This window comes from Pseudophryne corroboree, chromosome 2 (genome assembly GCF_028390025.1).
Source record: "Pseudophryne corroboree isolate aPseCor3 chromosome 2, aPseCor3.hap2, whole genome shotgun sequence".
Classification (NCBI taxonomy): domain Eukaryota; kingdom Metazoa; phylum Chordata; class Amphibia; order Anura; family Myobatrachidae; genus Pseudophryne; species Pseudophryne corroboree.
This window is the reverse complement of record NC_086445.1, coordinates 172,093,954-172,116,026: the sequence shown is the minus strand read 5'-3', so window position 1 is coordinate 172,116,026 and position 22,073 is coordinate 172,093,954. Positions and strand designations below refer to the sequence as shown.

Below are 22,073 nucleotides of genomic sequence, written 5' to 3'. Positions count from 1 at the left end.
ACAGGTCCCGACCTCGATCGTCCGTTCCCGGAGCCGCGCCGCCGTCCCCCTTGCAGAGCCAGAAGACGGAAGAAACTGGAGGAAATCGGCGGCTGAAGACTTCGGTCTTCATTAAGGTAGCGCACAGCACTGCAGCTGTGCGCCATTGCTCCCTATGCACACCACACACTCCGGTCACTGATGGGTGCACGGAGCTGGGGGGGGGGCCTGGGCAGCAATTAGAGTACCTTACATGGCAAAAAGCACATAATACAGTCTAATAAACTATATGTGCATAATCCCCCGCCATAAAAGTATATAAAAAAGCGGGAGAAGTCCGCCGAGAAGGGGGCGGGGCTATCTCCCTCAGCACACCGGCGCCATTTTCTCTTCACAGCTCCGCTGGAAGACAGCTCCCCAGGCTCTCCCCTGCAGTTTCCAGGCTCAAAGGGTAAAAAAGAGAGGGGGGGCACTAAATTTAGGCGCAAACTGAGTATATTAAGCAGCTATAGGGAAAAATCACTTTTGTTAGTGTAAATCCCTGTTTATATAGCGCTGTGGTGTGTGCTGGCATACTCTCTCTCTGTCTCCCCAAAGGACTTTGTGGGGTCCTGTCCTCAGTCAGAGCATTCCCTGTGTGTGTGTGCGGTGTGTCGGTACGGCTGTGTCGACATGTTTGATGAGGACGCTTACGTGGTGGCGGAGCAGGTGCCGATAAGTGTGATGTCGCCCCCTGCGGGGCCGACACCTGAGTGGATGGATATGTGGAAGGTATTAACCGACAGTGTCAACTCCTTACATAAAAGGTTCGATGACGCAGCTTTGGGACAGCCGGCATCTCAGCCCGCGCCTGCCCAGGCATCTTAGAGGCCGTCAGGGGCTCAAAAACGCCCGCTACCTCAGATGGCTGACACAGATGTCGACACGGAGTCTGACTCTAGTGTCGACGAGGATGAGACAAATATACAATCCACTAGGGCCATCCGATGTATGATTACGGCAATGAAAAATGTGTTGCACATTTCTGACATTAACCCGGTTACCACAAAAAAGGGTATTATGTTTGGGGAGAAAAAGCAGCCAGTGACTTTTCCCCCATCTGATGAGTTAAACGAATTGTGTGAAGAAGCGTGGGGTTCCCCAGATAAGAAACTAGTAATTTCTAAGCGGTTACTAATGGCGTACCCTTTTACGCCAACGGATAGGTTACGCTGGGAGACATCCCCTAAGGTGGACAAAGCGCTCACACGCTTATCAAAAAAGGTGGCACTGCCGTCTCAGGATACGGCCGCCTTAAAGGAGCCTGCAGATAGAAAGCAAGAGGCTATCCTGAAGTCTGTGTATACACACTCAGGTACTATACTGAGACCTGCTATTGCTTCAGCATGGATGTGCAGTGCTGCAGCAGCGTGGTCTGATTCCCTGTCTGATAACATTGATTCCCTTGACAGGGACACTATATTGCTAACCATAGAGCATATTAAAGACGTAGTCTTATATATGAGAGATGCACAGAGGGACATTTGCCGGCTGGCATCTAGAATTAATGCGATGTCCATTTCTGCCAGGAGAGTATTATGGACTCGGCAGTGGACGGGTGATGCGGATTCTAAAAGGCACATGGAAATTTTGCCTTATAAGGGTGAGGAATTGTTTGGGGACGGTCTTTCGGACCTCGTATCCACAGCAACAGCTGGGAAGTCGACTTTTTTACCTCAGGTTCCATCACAGCCTAAGAAAGCATCGTATTATCAAGTACAGTCCTTTCGGCCTCAGAAAGGCAAGCGGGTTAGAGGCGCGTCCTTTCTGCCCAGAGGCAGGGGTAGAGGGAAAAAGCTGCACCATACAGCCAGTTCCCAAGAACAAAAATCCTCCCCTGCTTCCACTAAGTCCACCGCATGATGCTGGGGCTCCACATGTGGAGCCAGTTGCGGTGGGGGCCTGTCTCCGGAACTTCAGCGACCAGTGGGTTCGCTCACAGGTGGATCTCTGGGTTCTACAAGTGGTATCTCAGGGATACAAGCTGGAATTCGAGACGTCTCCCCCTCGCCGTTACCTCAAATCAGCCTTGCCAGCTACTCCCCAGGACAGGGAGGTGGTACTGGCGGCAATTCACAAGCTGTACCTCCAGCAGGTGATAATAAAAGTTCCCCTCCTTCAACAGGGACGGGTTTACTATTCCACAATGTTTGTGGTACCGAAACCAGACGGTTTGGTGAGACCGATTCTAAATTTGAAATCCTTGAACACTTATATAAGGAAGTTCAAGTTCAAAATGGAATCGCTCAGGGCGGTTATTGCAAGCCTGGAAGAGGGGGATTACATGGTATCACTGGACATCAAGGATGCTTACCTACATGTCCCCATTTACCCACCTCACCAGGTGTACCTCCGTTTTGTGGTACAGGACTGCCATTACCAATTCCAGACGTTGCCGTTTGGTCTGTCCACGGCACCGAGGGTATTTACCAAAGTAATGGCCGAAATGATGATACTCCTTCGAAAGAAGGGAGTTATAATTATCCCGTACTTGGACGATCTCCTTATAAAGGCGAGGTCCAGGGAGCAGTTGTTGGTCGGAGTAGCACTATCTCAGGAAGTGCTACAACAGCACGGCTGGATTCTGAATATCCCGAAGTCGCAGCTGGTTCCTACGACGCGTCTGCTGTTCCTGGGTATGATTCTGGACACAGAACAGAAGAAGGTGTTTCTCCCGGAGGAGAAGGCCAAGGAGTTGTCATCTCTGGTCAGAGACCTCCTAAAACCAAAACAGGTGTCGGTGCATCACTGCACGCGAGTCCTGGGAAAGATGGTAGCTTCTTACGAGGCAATTCCATTCGGCAGGTTCCATGCACGGATCTTTCAGTGGGATCTGTTAGACAAGTGGTCAGGATCGCATCTTCAGATGCATCGGCTGATCACCCTGTCCCCGAGGGCCAGGGTGTCTCTGCTGTGGTGGCTGCAGGGTGCTCATCTTCTCGAGGGCCGCAGATTCGGCATACAGGACTGGATCCTGGTGACCACGGATGCAAGCCTCCAAGGTTGGGGGGCAGTCACTCAGGGAAGAAACTTCCAAGGACAATGGTCGAGTCAGGAAGCTTCCCTACACATAAATATTCTGGAACTAAGGGCCATGTACAATGCCCTAAGTCAGGCAAGACCCCTGCTTCAAAACCAGCCGGTGCTGATTCAGTCAGACAACATCACGGCGGTCGCCCATGTAAACCGACAGGGCGGCACAAGAAGCAGGATGGCGATGGCAGAAGCCACAAGGATTTTCCGATGGGCGGAAAATCATGTGATAGCACTGTCAGCAGTGTTCATTCCGGGAGTGGACAACTGGGAAGCAGACTTCCTCAGCAGGCACGACCTTCACCCGGGAGAGTGGGGACTTCATCCAGAAGTCTTCCAGCTGATTGTAAATCGTTGGGAAAGGCCACAGGTGGACATGATGGCGTCCCGCCTCAACAAAAAGCTAAAAAGATATTGCGCCAGGTCAAGGGACCCTCAGGCGATAGCTGTGGACGCTCTAGTGACACCGTGGGTGTACCAGTCGGTTTATGTGTTCCCTCCTCTTCCTCTCATACCAAAGGTACTGATGATAATAAGAAAGAGAGGAGTAAGAACTATACTCATCGTTCCGGATTGGCCAAGAAGGACTTGGTACCCGGAACTACAAGAAATGATCTCAGAGGACCCTTGGCCTCTGCCTCTCAGACAGGACCTGCTACAGCAGGGGCCCTGTCTGTTCCAAGACTTACCGCGGCTGCGTTTGACGGCATGGCGGTTGAACGCCGGATCCTGATGGAAAAGGGCATTCCGGTTGAAGTCATTCCTACGCTGATAAAAGCTAGGAAGGATGTGACAGCAAAACATTATCACCGCATATGGCGAAAATATGTTGCTTGGTGTGAGGCTATGAAGGCCCCAACAGAAGAATTTCAGCTGGGTCGATTTCTGCACTTCCTACAGTCAGGAGTGACTATGGGCCTAAAATTGGGATCCATTAAAGTCCAGATTTCGGCCCTGTCTATTTTCTTTCAAAAAGAACTGGCTTCACTGCCTGAAGTTCAGACGTTTGTTAAGGGAGTGCTGCATATTCAGCCCCCTTTTGTGCCCCCAGTGGCACCTTGGGATCTCAACGTTGTGTTGGATTTCCTAAAATCACATTGGTTTGAGCCACTTCAGACCGTGGAGTTGAAATATCTCACGTGGAAAGTGGTCATGCTTTTGGCCTTGGCTTCGGCGAGGCGTGTGTCAGAATTGGCGGCTTTGTCATGTAAAAGCCCCTATCTGATCTTCCATATGGACAGGGCAGAATTGAGGACTCGTCCCCAATTTCTCCCTAAGGTGGTATCAGCGTTTCATTTGAGCCAACCTATTGTGGTGCCTGCGGCTACTCGGGACTTGGAGGCTTCCAAGTTGCTGGACGTAGTCCGGGCCCTGAAAATCTATGTTTCCAGGACGGCTAGAGTCAGAAAAACTGACTCTCTGTTTATCCTGCATGCACCCAACAAGCTGGGTGCTCCTGCTTCTAAGCAGACTATTGCTCGCTGGATCTGTTGCACGATTCAACTTGCACATTCTGCGGCTGGACTGCCGCATCCTAAATCAGTCAAAGCCCATTCCACGAGGAAGGTGGGCTCTTCTTGGGCGGCTGCCCGAGGGGTCTCGGCTTTACAACTTTGCCGAGCTGCTACCTGGTCGGGATCAAACACGTTTGCAAAATTCTACAAGTTTGATACCCTGGCTGAGGAGGACCTTGAGTTTGCTCATTCGGTGCTGCAGAGTCATCCGCACTCTCCCGCCCGTTTGGGAGCTTTGGTATAATCCCCATGGTCCTTACGGAGTACCCAGCATCCACTAGGACGTCAGAGAAAATAAGATTTTACTCACCGGTAAATCTATTTCTCGTAGTCCGTAGTGGATGCTGGGAGCCCGTCCCAAGTGCGGAATTCTGCAATGCTTGTATATAGTTATTGCTTAACTATAGGGTTTTTTGTTCTGAGCCATCAGTTTAATAAGGCTCAGTTGTTGTTCATACTGTTAACTGGGTATAATTATCACAAGTTGTACGGTGTGATTGGTGTGGCTGTATGAGTCTTACCCTGGATTCCAAATCCTTTCCTAGTAATGTCAGCTCTTCCGGGCACAGTTTCCCTAACTGAGGTCTGGAGGAGGGGCATTAGAGGGAGGAGCCAATGCACACCAGATGTAGTACCTAATCTTTTCTTTAGAGTGCCCAGTCTCCTGCGGAGCCCGTCTATTCCCCATGGTCCTTACGGAGTACCCAGCATCCACTACGGACTACGAGAAATAGATTTACCGGTGAGTAAAATCTCATTATTTTTATCAAGTTACAAAATGCAAAGTGAATGAACAGAAGAGAAATCTAAATCAAATCAATATTTGGTGTGACCACCCTTTGCCTTCAAAACGGCATACATTTTTCTGGGTACACTTGCACAGTTTTTGAAGAAACTCGGCTTCCTTCCCCCCCCCCCCCAGTGCCTGCTATGCTTCCCTCCACTTATGTTCTGTCAGCCCAGCAGCACCCCCAACACAGCGGCTGCAGATATTAGCAGCTGCTGGGGAAATGTGAAAAAGCAGTCTCTTGCCTTTCCTCTGTATATAACTGCAGAGAGAAGCAGGTGCCAAAAAAGTGGAGTTGCGATATTCCGACCATCAATGCTTTTACCGATGTTCCAAAACTTTCATTTATTCTTTAGAATTTTTTTTAATTTGATTATATATATATATATATATATATATATATAATCATATTGATATATTTAAGTGTTCTTAACCTAATTTAATCACAAAAAAGACAATTTCTGAGTGCTTTTTGTAAAAAAATAATAGCTATTCAGCTGTGTGCTCTTCCATATAGAATGTGAGCTCTCTCATAAACAAGGTCGACCTGATATTTTTATTTTTTAAATTATGTTTATTATCATACTTCCCTACTGTTCTGGCTTGTCCAGCAGACTTAACAAATTCCTTGGAATTCTTCCGATTTTCCGAGGGAGTAGGCCACAATCATGGAATCCCGCATACTTCTTCATGATATGATTGGATAGATCACCTCATGATGTTGAGAATTGCTTTGTCAAACTCAAACTTTTGACAGCAGTTGCGGTCCAAATAGTTACCTTGTATGTCCTGTTTTCTACACACTGTCTGGCGTTGTCTGTGTCATTGCCTTAGGCAATGTTACCTACAAAACAATTTGTCATAGAAAGGACTGAGTGTACCTCTGTCAGTGACAGAAGTAACAGTAATACATTTTCTAAAGTAATACTGTGTGATCTTGTGGGCAAAACTATGCAGATAAGTTACAGACAACCTTGAACGTACAAAGGTATACTGTAAATACTAGAAGAGAGCTATTAATTGGAAACAAATGTTTTGTGTTCCAGTAAAATGCTTCAAGACTTTTTGATTTGCGCTAGGAAATAATAATATACAAATAACAAATATACACGTAATAGGCAATAAAAATTTCTTTGTTAAAGCTTTAATGAAGTAATGGACCCTACACACTAGCTGTTTACACTGAAAAATATGAACGATCTTGTTCATTAATGAACAAGGTATCTCTCATATCCTTCATCGTGTATCCACCAACGATGCGCGGCCCCGTGCTCGTTAATCGTTGGAGCCGGCTTGTTTATGCAAGTAGGCCAATATTAGGGCCGGGTGACAGGAGGAAACTTCACCCCCCCGGCTCCTTGTCATCCGTATCGGCCGCCGGGCACCTCGGCCAATGTGTAGGGCCCATAAGTCTATCTACAAAGGTCACCATTTATTGAAGGTCCATTATTTGCTTTCTCTTCCCCAATATTAATCCATAATTTGTTAGCGCTTGGTCTGCCTTTTATTTGGCTATGCAGGGGGAACTAACACCACTGGGACTGATGCACTTGGAACAAGTTCCAGTGATATGCGGCCAGTCAATAATAGCTGAATGGTAATTAACACATCCTCCGCCACCTCTACATAACATCAGGACCAGAGTCCGGTGTCCAAGAGAGGAGATGTAAGAGAGAGAGGATGAGAGGGAAACAGAAACAAGAGATGTGGCAGGAATATAATAATCCTGCAACACTGGGCACAATAGCTATAGACCCACCATATCACACGTCCTATATATATTAATAATATTTATTTGTAAGAGTGTTAGTAAAAGCACAGTCTGTAACTAGAAATCCAAGTTCTACATTAATGCAACAAATGTCTGTTTAATGCACAAATGACAAATGTATAAAATATTCTACATTTGCTATAAAAAAAAAAAAGATATAATAAGACTAGTGGTTGCAGTTTGATATTCCTTTACTCATGTAGACTTTCCTTGGTAACATGTTGCTAATGTCTCCACAGGGGATCCGCCATTGCAAAGATTGTGGGGGATAATGCAGCCAAGCTTCCTCAGTTTGATAATGTGGTGAACATGTGGGTTTTTGAGGAATTAATATCAGGAAAGAAACTAACTGAGATAATCAACACTGATCATGAGAATGTGAAATATCTCCCTGGCCACAAACTTCCAGCCAATGTGGTAAGTGTGAAGGGTTTCTGTTTAGCCTGTTAATGTGGACTGTATGAGGTGACTGACTGAGTTTTACGATTGAATTTTCTTTTTACCTTCAGATCACTTTCATGTGACTGCTATATGTATTTGTACAACCTTTACAAAACTCACTACTTTATCATTCTGGCTGTATTTTGTGCTTTTTGTTTGCCATGAGTACATGTGTTTATATGATTATTCATTAGTATTAGAAGATTGGTGACTTTGGGGTTTATTTACTAAGTATTGGGTTCTAAAACCTGGCTCTTCCGATCAGGTTTATGACAAAACTTTAAATGGGCAGTGCTTTTACTAGCCATTTTTTGCTAGTAAAATCATTGCCCTTTTAAATTTTGGGCATACACAAGATCAGAAGCACCGGGTATTAGAACCAGACACTTAGTAAATAAACCTTTTTGTCTCAAAACTTTCTATGCACGACTTCATAGCTGTCTTTTCACTGTGGAAATTGCCATATCTTATTGATGATGCTACTATTCTATGGGAAGTGTGAAGGGGTTACATACGTTATCCCGGCGGACGGAATGCCGGCTGTCAATAACCCGACAGCGCCATCCTGCCCGCCAGAATGCTGGCAGTAGGGAGAGCGCTAAGATTACCCTTGCGGGCTGTGTCCCCTTGCTGCGCTCGCCACAGGATCTATTCCCACTCTATGGGTGTCATGGACACCAACGAGTGGGAATAGCCCTGGTGTGCCAGGATTCCGGCTAGAGGGATTTCAGCGTCGGTATCTTGAATGCCGGGATCCCAACAGCCGGCATTTTAACTGCATCCCATGTGAAGTGCTTCTCTGTGCTACCATAAGCAAACCAATGTGGTTGCCTATAGTGCCATGACCAGTGGGTGCCTAAACATTGAATAAATAAAATGGCACCCTAATCTCTTTGACAAGTGAAATTCCTTTCTAAAAAGGCATAAAACTTTCTTAAGAAGAAGAGGAAAAACTTACTGTGATACATTTGTGATTGGAAAATATTTTCAGTTTAACATCTATCTATCTATCTAGTTGACACTATCACACAAAACATTGGATGAGTAAAATGTGCTAGGATTAGAATTAGGCACTTGCACGTAATGGGGGTTATGTAATAGGTTCTGGAATTTGTGGAGCCGGCATAATTGTAGCGAGTTTGTTGTGACAAGTTTAAGTGGCAATCAGTTACAGGGTGAAACCAGCCTAATAACCGATTACCGTTTTAACTTTAGTGTCATATTCTCGGAAATCACGTTGGTTCCCTAATTTTGGAACCTATTACATAACCCTCAATCAGTGCCGTAACTAGGTTTTTTAGCGCTGTGTGCAAGAAATGGCATTGGCGCCCTTCCCCCCCCATGCATGCGGCGTAGGCGCGCAAAAAATATATAGGAGCGTGGCTTCATGGGAAAGGGGCGTGGCCACAAAATAATACCAATTCATACTACGGTGCACAGTAGTCTCCATTATTCAAATTACGCTGCACAGTAGCGCCACTACACCAGGTAGAGCCCCTTTTACACATTACGGCAGCCAGTCCCCCATTTTACACATTACGGCAGCCAGTCACCCTTTTTACACATTACGGTAGGCAGCGCCTCCTTTTTACACATTACGGCAGACAGCATCCCTTTTTACACATTACGGCAGACAGCGTCCCCCTTTTTACACATTACGACAGACAGTGTCCTCCTTTTTACACATTATGGCAGCCAGTCCCCCTTTTTACACATTGTGGCAGTCAGGATAGATAGATAGATAGATACCATCTCTCCCCGCTGGCAGTCAGGCTCCTAGGTGCTGGCAGATCCCGGGCAGTGGGGAAGGAGGAGGAGGGAAGGGGACAGGAGCCGCAGCAACTCTATGTAATTGGTAGAGGCGTCGCTGCGCTGTCCCCTCTCCTTCCGCATTGGCTGGCCACTGCTGTGAATTCTGGGATGAGGGATGCGCATCCCAGCATTCACAGCAGCGCCGGGCAGCCAATGCGGAAGGAGAGGGGACTGCTGCAGCAGCGCCTCTACCAATTACATAGCGCTGCTGCGGCTCCAGTCCCCCTCTCTCCTCCTCCCCTGCCTCCGGCGCTGCTGCTCTCCTCCAGCGCGGCTCACGGGCGCACACAGCAGAGAACAGGCGGTTTGTAATGAGTCAATTTGACTCATTACAAGCCACTGCCCATTGCGCCCTCAGGGCCACAGTGCTGTGTGCCAGGCACACCTGGCACACACATAGTTGCGGCGCTGCCCTCAATATGTTATTTGTATATCAAATGATTGATCACTTTCCTTGTTTTTTAAACCTTACAACTGTTGTGTACAGTTCTGGATATGTCTAGAAGTGATAAATTAGATAGTGACCATGTTCTTTTAATTAAAAATATTCTGTAATTAATAGCATTAATAGATGCACTCAATATGATTATAGAATCTGACAAGCAGCGGTCCCCTCCTTACTACACCGGTTCTAGACCTTGTGGCGCACAGGGCGCGTTGTAGGCACGCGTAAAAAAATAGGGGTGTGGCTACATGGGGAAGGGGTGTGGTCAGTTATGCCCCCTGTAGTTGTGCCCTTAGTAGCTGTGCCCCCTGTAGCTGTGCCCTCAATACTGTGCCCCCCATAGCTGTGCCCTCAGTAGTTGTGCCTCCAGTACTGTGCCCCCTATAGCTGTGCCGCTTACAAAAATAAATTAAATAAATACTCACCATCCCCGCTGCGGCTTCCCGACCGCTGCTGCCCTCCGTCTCCGGTCGCCGTCATGACGTTTCTCCCATAGCACCTCATAGACACCAGAGGTCAATTATGACCTCTAGCGTCTATGGCCGCTCCCACAATGTGCGGGTGATGTCATCGTGCACCGCACCGGCACCAGTAGCGGATCTTGCCACGGTGGCGGCGCCCCGGGCAAAAGTCTTGCTTGCCCGTGGCAAGATCCGCTACTGCTACTACATACCAGGGCACTGCTAAGTAGCACACATTGCTGTTTAAAAATAATAATAATAATAGTGAATAGTTGGGAGAGGAACATATATTTCTCTAACGTCCTAGTGGATGCTGGGGACTCCGAAAGGACCATGGGGAATAGCGGCTCCGCAGGAGACTGGGCACAAAAGTAAAAGCTTTAGGACTACCTGGTGTGCACTGGCTCCTCCCCCTATGACCCTCCTCCAAGCCTCAGTTAGATTTTTGTGCCCGAACGAGAAGGGTGCAGTCTAGGTGGCTCTCCTGAGCTGCTTAGAAAAAAGTTTAGTTTTAGGTTTTTTATTTTCAGTGAGACCTGCTGGCAACAGGCTCACTGCATCGAGGGACTAAGTGGAGAAGAAGCGAACTCACCTGCGTGCAGAGTGGATTGGGCTTCTTAGGCTACTGGACATTAGCTCCAGAGGGACGATCACAGGCCCAGCCATGGATGGGTCCCAGAGCCGCGCCGCCGGCCCCCTTACAGAGCCAGAAGACTGAAGAGGTACGGAAAATCGGCGGCAGAAGACGTCCTGTCTTCAATAAGGTAGCGCACAGCACCGCAGCTGTGCGCCATTGCTCTCAGCACACTTCACACTCCGGTCACTGAGGGTGCAGGGCGCTGGGGGGGGCGCCCTGAGACGCAATAAAAACACCTTTTTTGGCAAAAAAAAATACATCACATATAGCTCCCGGGCTATATGGATGCATTTAACCCCTGCCAATTTTTCCATAAAAAAGCGGGAGAAAGGCCGTCGAGAAGGGGGCGGAGCCTATCTCCTCAGCACACTGGCACCATTTTTTCCTCACAGCTCCGTTGGAGGAAGGCTCCCTGACTCTCCCCTGCAGTCCTGCACTACAGAAACAGGGTAAAACAAGAGAGGGGGGGCACTAATTTGGCAGATAAATATATACAGCAGCTATATCAGGGAAAAACACTTATATAAGGTTATCCCTATATATATATAGCGCTCTGGTGTGTGCTGGCAAACTCTCCCTCTGTCTCCCCAAAGGGCTAGTGGGGTCCTGTCCTCTATCAGAGCATTCCCTGTGTGTGTGCGGTGTGTCGGTACGTTGTGTCGACATGTATGAGGAGGAAAATGGTGTGGAGGCGGAGCAATTGCCTGTGTTAGTGATGTCACCCCCTAGGGAGTCGACACCTGACTGGATGGTCTTATAGAAAGAATTACGTGATAGTGTCGGCACTTTACAAAAGACTGTTGACGACATGAGACAGCCGGCAAATCAGTTAATACCTGTACAGGCGTCTCAAACACCGTCAGGGGCTATAAAACGCCCGTTACCTCAGGTCGATACAGACACGGACACTGACTCCAGTGTCGACGGTGAGGAAACAAACGTATTTTCCAGTAGGGCCACACGTTACATGATCACGGCAATGAAGGAGGTTTTGAACATTTCTGATACTACAAGTACCACAAAAAAGGGTATTATGTGGGGTGTGAAAAAACTACCTGTTGTTTTTCCTGAATCAGATGAATTAAATGAGGTGTGTGATGAAGCGTGGGTTTCCCCCGATAAAAAACTGCTAATTTCTAAAAAATTATTGGCATTATACCCTTTCCCGCCAGAGGTTAGGGCACGTTGGGAAACACCCCCTAGGGTAGATAAGGCGCTCACACGCTTATCAAAACAAGTGGCGTTACCGTCTCCTGATACGGCCGCCCTCAAGGAACCAGCTGATAGGAAGCTGGAAAATATCCTAAAAAGTATATACACACATACTGGTATTATACTGCGACCAGCAATCGCCTCAGCCTGGATGTGCAGTGCTGGGGTGGCTTGGTCGGATTCCCTGACTGAAAATATTGATACCCTGGACAGGGACAATATATTATTGACTATAGAGCATTTAAAGGATGCATTTCTATATATGCGAGATGCACAGAGGGATATTTGCACTCTGGCATCAAGAGTAAGTGCGATGTCCATTTCTGCCAGAAGAGGGTTATGGACGCGACAGTGGTCAGGTGATGCGGATTCCAAACGGCATATGGAAGTATTGCCGTATAAAGGGGAGGAGTTATTTGGGGTCGGTCTATCGGACCTGGTGGCCACGGCAATGGCTGGGAAATCCACCTTTTTACCCCAGATCTCCTCTCAGCAGAAAAAGATACCGTCTTTTCAGGCTCAGTCCTTTCGTCCCCATAAGGGCAAGCGGGCAAAAGGCCACTCATATCTGCCCCGGGGCAGAGGAAGGGGAAAAAGACTGCAGCAGACAGCCTCTTCCCACGAACAGAACCCCTCCCCCGCTTCTGCCAAGTCCTCAGCATGACGCTGGGGCCTTACAAGCGGACTCAGGCACGGTGGGGGCCCGTCTCAAGAATTTCAGCGCGCAGTGGGCTCACTCGCAAGTGGACCCCTGGATCCTGCAGGTAGTATCTCAGGGGTACAAATTGGAATTCGAGACGTCTCCCCCTCGCCGGTTCCTGAAGTCTGCTTTACCAACGTCTCCCCCCGACAGGGAGGCGGTATTGGAAGCCATTCACAAGCTGTATTCCCAGCAGGTGATAATCAAGGTACCCCTCCTACAACAGGGAAAGGGGTATTATTCCACGCTGTTTGTGGTACCGAAGCCGGACGGCTCGGTGAGACCCATTTTAAATCTGAAATCCTTGAACACTTACATAAAAAGGTTCAAGTTCAAGATGGAGTCACTCAGAGCAGTGATAGCGAACCTGGAAGAAGGGGACTATATGGTGTCTCTGGACATCAAGAATGCTTACCTCCATGTCCCAATTTGCCCTTCTCACCAAGGGTACCTCAGGTTTGTGGTACAGAACTGTCACTATCAGTTTCAGACGCTGCCGTTTGGATTGTCCACAGCACCCCGGGTCTTTACCAAGGTAATGGCCGAAATGATGATTCTTCTTCGAAGAAAAGGCGTCTTAATTATCCCTTATTTGGATGATCTCCTGATAAGGGCAAGGTCCAGAGAACAGTTAGAGGTCGGAGTAGCACTATCTCAAGTAGTACTACGACAGCACGGATGGATTCTAAATATTCCAAAATCGCAGCTGATTCCGACGACACGTCTGCTGTTCCTAGGGATGATTCTGGACACAGTACAGAAAAAGGTGTTTCTCCCGGAGGAGAAAGCCAGGGAGTTATCCGACCTAGTCAGGAACCTCCTAAGACCAGGCCAAGTGTCAGTGCATCAATGCACAAGGGTCCTGGGAAAGATGGTGGCTTCTTACGAAGCGATTCCATTCGGCAGATTCCACGCAAGAACTTTTCAGTGGGATCTGCTGGACAAATGGTCCGGATCGCATCTTCAAATGCATCAGCGGATAACCCTGTCTCCAAGGACAAGGGTGTCTCTCCTGTGGTGGTTACAGAGTGCTCATCTCCTAGAGGGCCGCAGATTCGGCATTCAGGATTGGGTCCTGGTGACCATGGATGCCAGCCTGAGAGGCTGGGGAGCAGTCACACAGGGAAAAAATTTCCAGGGCTTGTGGTCAAGCATGGAAACGTCACTTCACATAAATATCCTGGAACTAAGGGCCATTTACAATGCCCTAAGTCAGGCAAGGCCTCTGCTTCAGGGTCAGCCGGTGTTGATCCAGTCGGACAACATCACGGCAGTCGCCCACGTAAACAGACAGGGCGGCACAAGAAGCAGGAGGGCAATGACGGAAGTTGCAAGGATTCTTCGCTGGGCGGAAAATCATGTGATAGCACTGTCAGCAGTGTTCATTCCGGGAGTGGACAACTGGGAAGCAGACTTCCTCAGCAGACACGATCTTCACCCGGGGGAGTGGGGACTTCACCCAGAAGTCTTCCACATGATTGTGAACCGTTGGGAAAAACCAAAGGTGGACATGATGGCGTCCCGCCTCAACAAAAAACTGGACAGATATTGCGCCAGGTCAAGGGACCCTCAGGCAATAGCTGTGGACGCTCTGGTAACACCGTGGGTGTACCAGTCAGTATATGTATTCCCTCCTCTGCCTCTCATACCCAAGGTACTGAGAATCATAAGAAGGAGAGGTGTAAAGACTATACTCGTGGCTCCGGATTGGCCAAGAAGGACTTGGTACCCGGAAATTCAAGAGATGCTCACGGAAGACCCGTGGCCTCTACCTCTAAGAAAGGACCTGCTCCAGCAGGGACCATGACTGTTCCAAGACTTACCGCGGCTGCGTTTGACGGCATGGCGGTTGAACGCCGGATCCTGAAGGAAAAAGGCATTCCAGATGAAGTCATCCCTACCCTGATCAAAGCCAGGAAGGATGTAACTGTGCAACATTATCACCGTATTTGGCGTAAATATGTTGCGTGGTGTGAGGCCAGGAAGGCCCCTACAGAGGAATTTCAACTGGGTCGATTCCTGCATTTCCTGCAAACAGGACTGTCTATGGGCCTCAAATTAGGGTCCATTAAGGTTCAAATTTCGGCCCTGTCAATATTCTTCCAAAAAGAACTAGCTTCAGTTCCTGAAGTTCAGACGTTTGTCAAGGGGGTACTGCATATACAGCCTCCTTTTGTGCCTCCAGTGGCACCTTGGGATCTCAATGTAGTTTTGGGATTCCTAAAATCACATTGGTTTGAACCACTCACCACTGTGGACTTAAAATATCTCACATGGAAAGTGGTAATGCTGTTAGCCCTGGCTTCAGCCAGGCGTGTATCAGAATTGGCGGCTTTATCCTATAAAAGCCCTTACCTAATTTTTCATACGGACAGGGCAGAATTGAGAACTCGTCCTCAATTTCTCCCGAAGGTGGTTTCAGCATTTCACTTAAACCAGCCTATTGTGGTGCCTGCGGCTACTAGGGACTTGGAGGATTCCAAGTTGCTGGACGTAGTCAGGGCCCTGAAAATATATGTTTCCAGGACGGCTGGAGTCAGAAAATCTGACTCGCTGTTTATCCTGTATGCACCCAACAAGCTGGGTGCTCCTGCTTCTAAGCAGACGATTGCTCGTTGGATTTGTAGTACAATTCAGCTTGCACATTCTGTGGCAGGCTTGCCACAGCCAAAATCTGTAAAAGCCCATTCCATACGGAAAGTGGGCTCATCTTGGGCGGCTGCCCGAGGGGTCTCGGCTTTACAACTTTGCCGAGCAGCTACTTGGTCAGGGGCAAATACGTTTGCAAAATTCTACAAATTTGATACCCTGGCTGAGGAGGACCTGGAGTTCTCTCATTCGGTGCTGCAGAGTCATCCGCACTCTCCCGCCCGTTTGGGAGCTTTGGTATAATCCCCATGGTCCTTTCGGAGTCCCCAGCATCCACTAGGACGTTAGAGAAAATAAGAATTTACTTACCGATAATTCTATTTCTCATAGTCCGTAGTGGATGCTGGGCGCCCATCCCAAGTGCGGATTGTCTGCAATACTTGTACATAGTTATTGTTACAAAAATCGGGTTATTATTGTTGTGAGCCATCTTTTCAGAGGCTCCTCTGTTATCATGCTGTTAACTGGGTTCAAATCACAAGTTGTACGGTGTGAGTGGTGTGGCTGGTATGAGTCTTACCCGGGATTCAAAATCCTTCCTTATTGTGTACGCTCGTCCGGGCACAGTATCCTAACTGAGGCTTGGAGGAGGGTCATAGGGGGAGGAGCCAGTGCACACCAGGTAGTCCTAAAGCTTTTACTTTTGTGCCCAGTCTCCTGCGGAGCCGCTATTCCCCATGGTCCTTTCGGAGTCCCCAGCATCCACTACGGACTATGAGAAATAGAATTATCGGTAAGTAAATTCTTATTTTAATGGTGCGAAGATACACACAAGTGGGTGTGCTGCACTAATATAATGTAGGTTTAGAAATAGATAACCTGATATACTAATAGGTTCTGCAGTAATCACAAATCAGCTATATATAACCTATATAAGTGAATGAACAGTGAAACTCATTTGACTGTTTATTCCTGGTCCCATCCTCACCATGTAGAGCTGCAGAACTGTGTGAAAGATGGCATGGTAGCTCAGCGGACCTCCTCACAATATGGTAAAGCTCTGCATTTTATTTCGAGGGAGTCTAATAGATTATCAAAACCAACAAATCCATTTTATTGCTCACTAATGCAACACGGCCTTCGCCCTGGGTACATAAAACCTACTTATCAGTCACAATGCTTTGATGTGCTTGGCTTCCACTAAGATTGTGCAACAGATCCAGGGGACGTATGCATGAAAGCATGGTAGAGAAACTAGTGATCTACAAAAGCACATATGTCATTTGCAGATGATACAAAGATCTGCGACACGGTCGATAAGGCTGCAGAGTGATACTGAGAGAACAGAGTGCGGCATCTCAAAGTTACAGGGGCAAATGCAGGATTTGTAGTGTGTGGGGGGGGGGGGGTCGTTCTGTGGTGTTGGCATGGCAATTATGCAAGTGATGTGACTGCTTTCCCAATTACTTCTTATCACTTAAAAATACACAGGCAATGCAGACTACACCAAACCTGAAATGTTAGAGTGATATTTGAAAAAATAAGAATTTACTTACCGATAATTCTATTTCTCGGAGTCCGTAGTGGATGCTGGGGTTCCTGAAAGGACCATGGGGAATAGCGGCTCCGCAGGAGACAGGGCACAAAAAAGTAAAGCTTTTACCAGATCAGGTGGTGTGCACTGGCTCCTCCCCCTATGACCCTCCTCCAGACTCCAGTTAGGTACTGTGCCCGGACGAGCGTACACAATAAGGGAGGCAATTTGAATCCCGGGTAAGACTCATACCAGCCACACCAATCACACCGTACAACTTGTGATCTAAACCCAGTTAACAGTATGATAACAGAAAGAGCCTCTTAAAGATGGCTCCTTAACAATATAACCCGAATTTGTTAACAATAACTATGTACAGTATTGCAGATAATCCGCACTTGGGATGGGCGCCCAGCATCCACTACGGACTCCGAGAAATAGAATTATCGGTAAGTAAATTCTTATTTTCTCTATCGTCCTAAGTGGATGCTGGGGTTCCTGAAAGGACCATGGGGATTATACCAAAGCTCCCAAACGGGCGGGAGAGTGCGGATGACTCTGCAGCACCGAATGAGAGAATTCCAAGTCCTCTTTTGCCAGGGTATCAAATTTGTAGAATTTTACAAACGTGTTTTCCCCCGACCACGTAGCTGCTCGACAGAATTGTAATGCCGAGACCCCTCGGGCAGCCGCCCAAGATGAGCCCACCTTCCTTGTGGAATGGGCCTTAACAGATTTAGGCTGTGGCAGGCCTGCCACAGAATGAGCAAGTTGAATTGTGTTACAAATCCAACGAGCAATCGTCTGCTTAGAAGCAGGGGCACCCAACTTGTTGGGTGCATATAGTATCAACAGCGAGTCAGATTTTCTGACTTCAGCCGTCCTTGAAATGTATATTTTTAAGGCTCTGACAACGTCCAACAACTTGGAGTCCTCCAAGTCGCCAGTGGCCGCAGGCACCACAATAGGTTGGTTCAGGTGAAACGCTGATACCACCTTAGGGAGAAAATGCGGACGAGTCCTCAGTTCTGCCCTATCCGAATGGAAGATTAGATAAGGGCTTTTATAAGATAAAGCCGCCAATTCAGATACTCTCCTGGCGGAAGCCAGGGCCAGTAACATAGTCACTTTCCATGTGAGATATTTAAAATCCACCTTTTTCAATGGTTCAAACCAATGGGATTTGAGGAAATCTAAAACTACATTTAGATCCCACGGTGCCACCGGAGGCACCACAGGAGGCTGTATATGCAGTACTCCTTTAACAAAAGTCTGTACCTCAGGAACTGAGGCCAATTCTTTTTGGAAGAATATTGACAGGGCCGAAATTTGAACCTTAATAGATCTCAATTTGAGACCCATAGACAATCCTGATTGTAGGAAATGTAGGAAACGACCCAGTTGAAATTCCTCCGTCGGAACACTCCGATCCTCGCACCACGCGACATATTTTCGCCAAATGCGGTGATAATGTTTCGCGGTGACTTCCTTCCTTGCCTTAATCAAGGTAGGAATGACTTCTTCTGGAATGCCTTTCCCTTTTAGGATCTGGCGTTCAACCGCCATGCCGTCAAACGCAGCCGCGGTAAGTCTTGAAAGAGACAGGGACCCTGTTGTAGCAGGTCCCTTCTCAGAAGTAGAGGGCACGGGTCGTCCGTGACCAACTCTTGAAGTTCCGGGTACCAAGTCCTTCTTGGCCAATCCGGAGCCACTAGTATTGTTCTTACTCCTCCTCACCGTATAATCTTCAATACCTTTGGTATGAGAGGCAGAGGAGGAAACACATATACTGATTTGTACACCCAAGGTGTTACCAGTGCGTCCACAGCTATTGCCTGTGGATCTCTTGACCTGGCGCAATACTTGTCCAGTTTCTTGTTGAGGCGAGACGCCATCATGTCTACCATTGGTCTTTCCCAACAGTTTATTAGCATGTGGAAGACTTCTGGATGAAGACCCCCCTCTCCCGGGTGAATATCGTGTCTGCTGAGGAAGTCTGCTTCCCAGTTGTCCACGCCCGGGAAGAACACTGCTGACAGTGCTATTACGTGATTCTCCGCCCAGCGAAGAATCTTGGCAGCTTCTGCCATTGCACTCCTGCTTCTTGTGCCGCCCTGTCTGTTTACATGGGCGACCGCCGTGATGTTGTCCGACTGAATCAACACCGGTTTTCCTTGCAGGAGTGGTTCCGCCTGGCTTAGAGCATTTTAGATTGCTCTTAGTACCAGAATGTTTATGTGAAGAGACTTTTCCAGGTTCGTCCATACCCCCTGGAAGTTTCTTCCTTGTGTGACTGCTCCCCAACCTCTCAGGCTGGCGTCCGTGGTCACCAGGATCAAATCCTGTATGCCGAATCTGCGGCCCTCCAATAGATGAGCCTTTTGCAACCACCACAGAAGATATACCCTTGTCCTTGGCGACAGGGTTATTCGCAGGTGCATCTGAGGATGCGACCCTGACCATTTGTCCAACAGATCCCTTTGGAAAATTCTTGCATGGAATCTGCCGAATGGAATTGCTTCGTAAAAAGCCACCATTTTTCCCAGGACTCTTGTGCATTGATGTACAGACACCTTTCCTGGTTTTAGGAGGTTCCTGACAGGTCGGATAACTCCTTGGCTTTTTCCTCGGGAAGAAAAACCTTTTTCTGAACCGTGTCCAGAATCATCCCTAGGAACAGCAGACGTATCGTCGGAAAACAGCTGCGATTCTTGGAATATTTAGAATCCAGTCGTGCCGTCGAAGAACTACTTTAGATAGTGCTCTTCCGACCTCCAACTGTTCTCTGGAACTTGCCCTTTTTAGGTCGTGCAAGTAAGGGATAATTTAGATGCCTTTTTTTCTTTGAAGAAACATCTTTTCGGCCATTACCTTGGTAAAAAGGCCCGGGGTGCCGTGGATAATTCAAACGGCATCGTCTGAAACTGATATTGACAGTTCTGTACCACGAACCAGAGGTACCCTTGATGAGAAGGACAAAATTTGGACATGGAGGTAATCCTTGATGTCCAGGGACACCATATAGTCCCCTTTTTTCCGGTTCGCTATCACTGCTCTGAGTGACTTTATCTCGATTTGAACCTTTTATGTAAGTGTTCAAAACATTTTAGATTTAGACTATGTGTCACCAAGCCGTCTGGCTTCAGTACCACAATATAGTGTGGAAAAATAATACCCTTTTCCTTGTCGTAGGAGGGGTACTTTGATTATCACCTGCTGGATATACAGCTTGTGAATTGTTTCCAATGCTGCCTCCCTGTCGGAGGGAGCCGTTGGTAAAGCAGACTTCAGGAACCTGCGAGGAGAAGATGTCTCGACTCTCCAATCTTCTCTCTTCAGCGTCTGCAAGGGGGCCGGCGGCGCGGCTCCGGTGACCATCCAGGCTGTACCTGTGATCGTCCCTCTGGAGCTAGTGTCCAGTAGCCAAGCAGCAAATCCACTCTGCACGCAGGTGAGTTCACTACTTCTCCCCTAAGTCCCTCGTTGCAGTGATCCTGTTGCCAGCAGGACTCACTGTAAAGTAAAAAACCTAAGCTAAACTTTCTCTAAGCAGCTCTTTAGGAGAGCCACCTAGATTGCACCCTTCTCGTTCGGGCACAAAATCTAACTGGAGTCTGGAGGAGGGTCATAGGGGGAGGAGCCAGTGCACACCACCTGATCTGGTAAAAGCTTTACTTTTTTGTGCCCTGTCTCCTGCGGAGCCGCTATTCCCCATGGTCCTTTCAGGAACCCCAGCATCCACTTAGGACGATAGAGAAAGATATATGTTATACTGTAGTTTGAAAATCTATTATGTTATGGTATTTCAGACCGCAACAAAATGCCACCAGACCGCTCTACATGCCCCTTATATGCCATCAGATCACCCGGAATCCTTTTTTTTTTTTTTTTTCTCTAAAAGCACTGAGATATTACAGGCATTAAATACTATTAGATTATTGAAAATCTAGCATATTGTTCAGCAGTAAGTATACCTTTGCTAAATCAATGTAATGTAAATCTAACATTCCACCTTGCAAGGGAAAGCTATTTGTACTACTAGTAAACACCAACCTTGTAGAACGTAATGTGAACTCATAGAAACATAGAATGTGATGGCCGATAAGAACCACTTGGCCCATCTAGTCTTCCCCTTTTTTACCATATATTTACCTCAAACCTTATTTGAGCCTTATTTCTTTGTAAGGATCTCCTTTTGTCTATCCCATGCATGTTTAAATTGCTGTACTGTAATAAGGCATTATGTAATACATGAGTTCCAATTTCTTATATCAAAGAATGGCGAGGTTCTCAATCGTACATCATGAGGATATCCACTTGAAACTTCCAGAGTGTTTCCCAATCTCAAAGATAAAAGCAAAAGAATCTAGTGCAATATTGTCTGATAGACAAGACGAAATTAATTTTTATTACATTAGACTCACAATAACATGGAATTAAAACAGCATATCACCACATATAGTGGTAGGGGATCACATAAGCTCAAAGTGCCACTTCGTTACCCGTCCCAGATGGAATAAGGGATTGGAGACTGACGGCCCGGGTTCCTTTCACCTCCTCAGGTAAGTATTGGACAAAAAAGAGCTCTCCCTTTGAATATTCTCACCAGCAGCCTAAAGCTTTTCGGACACCAGGTCCTTCGTCAGAAGCATGGTGAGTAGTGCTAAACCTCCTGTATTTATACCCCTTCTAATTGGATTAAATTTTCCCGCCACAGCATCATACATGACATCAGCGGAAGTGACATCACTAAAGTCCGTCATAATCAAACGTCCATAACATTGTTAGGAACTTCCTGTTCCCAGGTACATTCAGGCGTCCGACAAACACAACAGGAAACCGCCCAAAAAGACACTCCTCACGGACGTGACGTCGCGTCTCTGTCTCCCGTTCTCTAGCGGAAGTGACGTCACACCCGGAACTCCTCTTTGCGTCTCAGTGGGATTCCATGATTGCGTTCCAGAGGCAATGTTAATTCCCGGGACTAGCCTCATACATTGCAGAAGGTCCTTCAAAGTGCCGTGCGTCAATAAATAGACAAATAAAACGTCCACATCAGTCCATAAAATGTCCATGAAATGTCCATACATATATAAGAGAGGAAAAAAGAATAAAATAG

General features: G+C 47.4%; 1 protein-coding gene across 1 annotated transcript in view; it reads left to right on the top strand.

Annotated features, from left to right (window-relative positions):
• Positions 1-22,073, top strand: part of GPD1 (glycerol-3-phosphate dehydrogenase 1) — a 98,235-nt gene that overhangs the window by 9,099 nt on the left and 67,063 nt on the right. Inside the window, exon 2 of the mRNA XM_063952024.1 lies at positions 7,363-7,540. Within this exon, the coding sequence (XP_063808094.1) occupies positions 7,363-7,540 (178 nt within the window). The remainder of the gene's footprint in view (positions 1-7,362; positions 7,541-22,073) is intronic.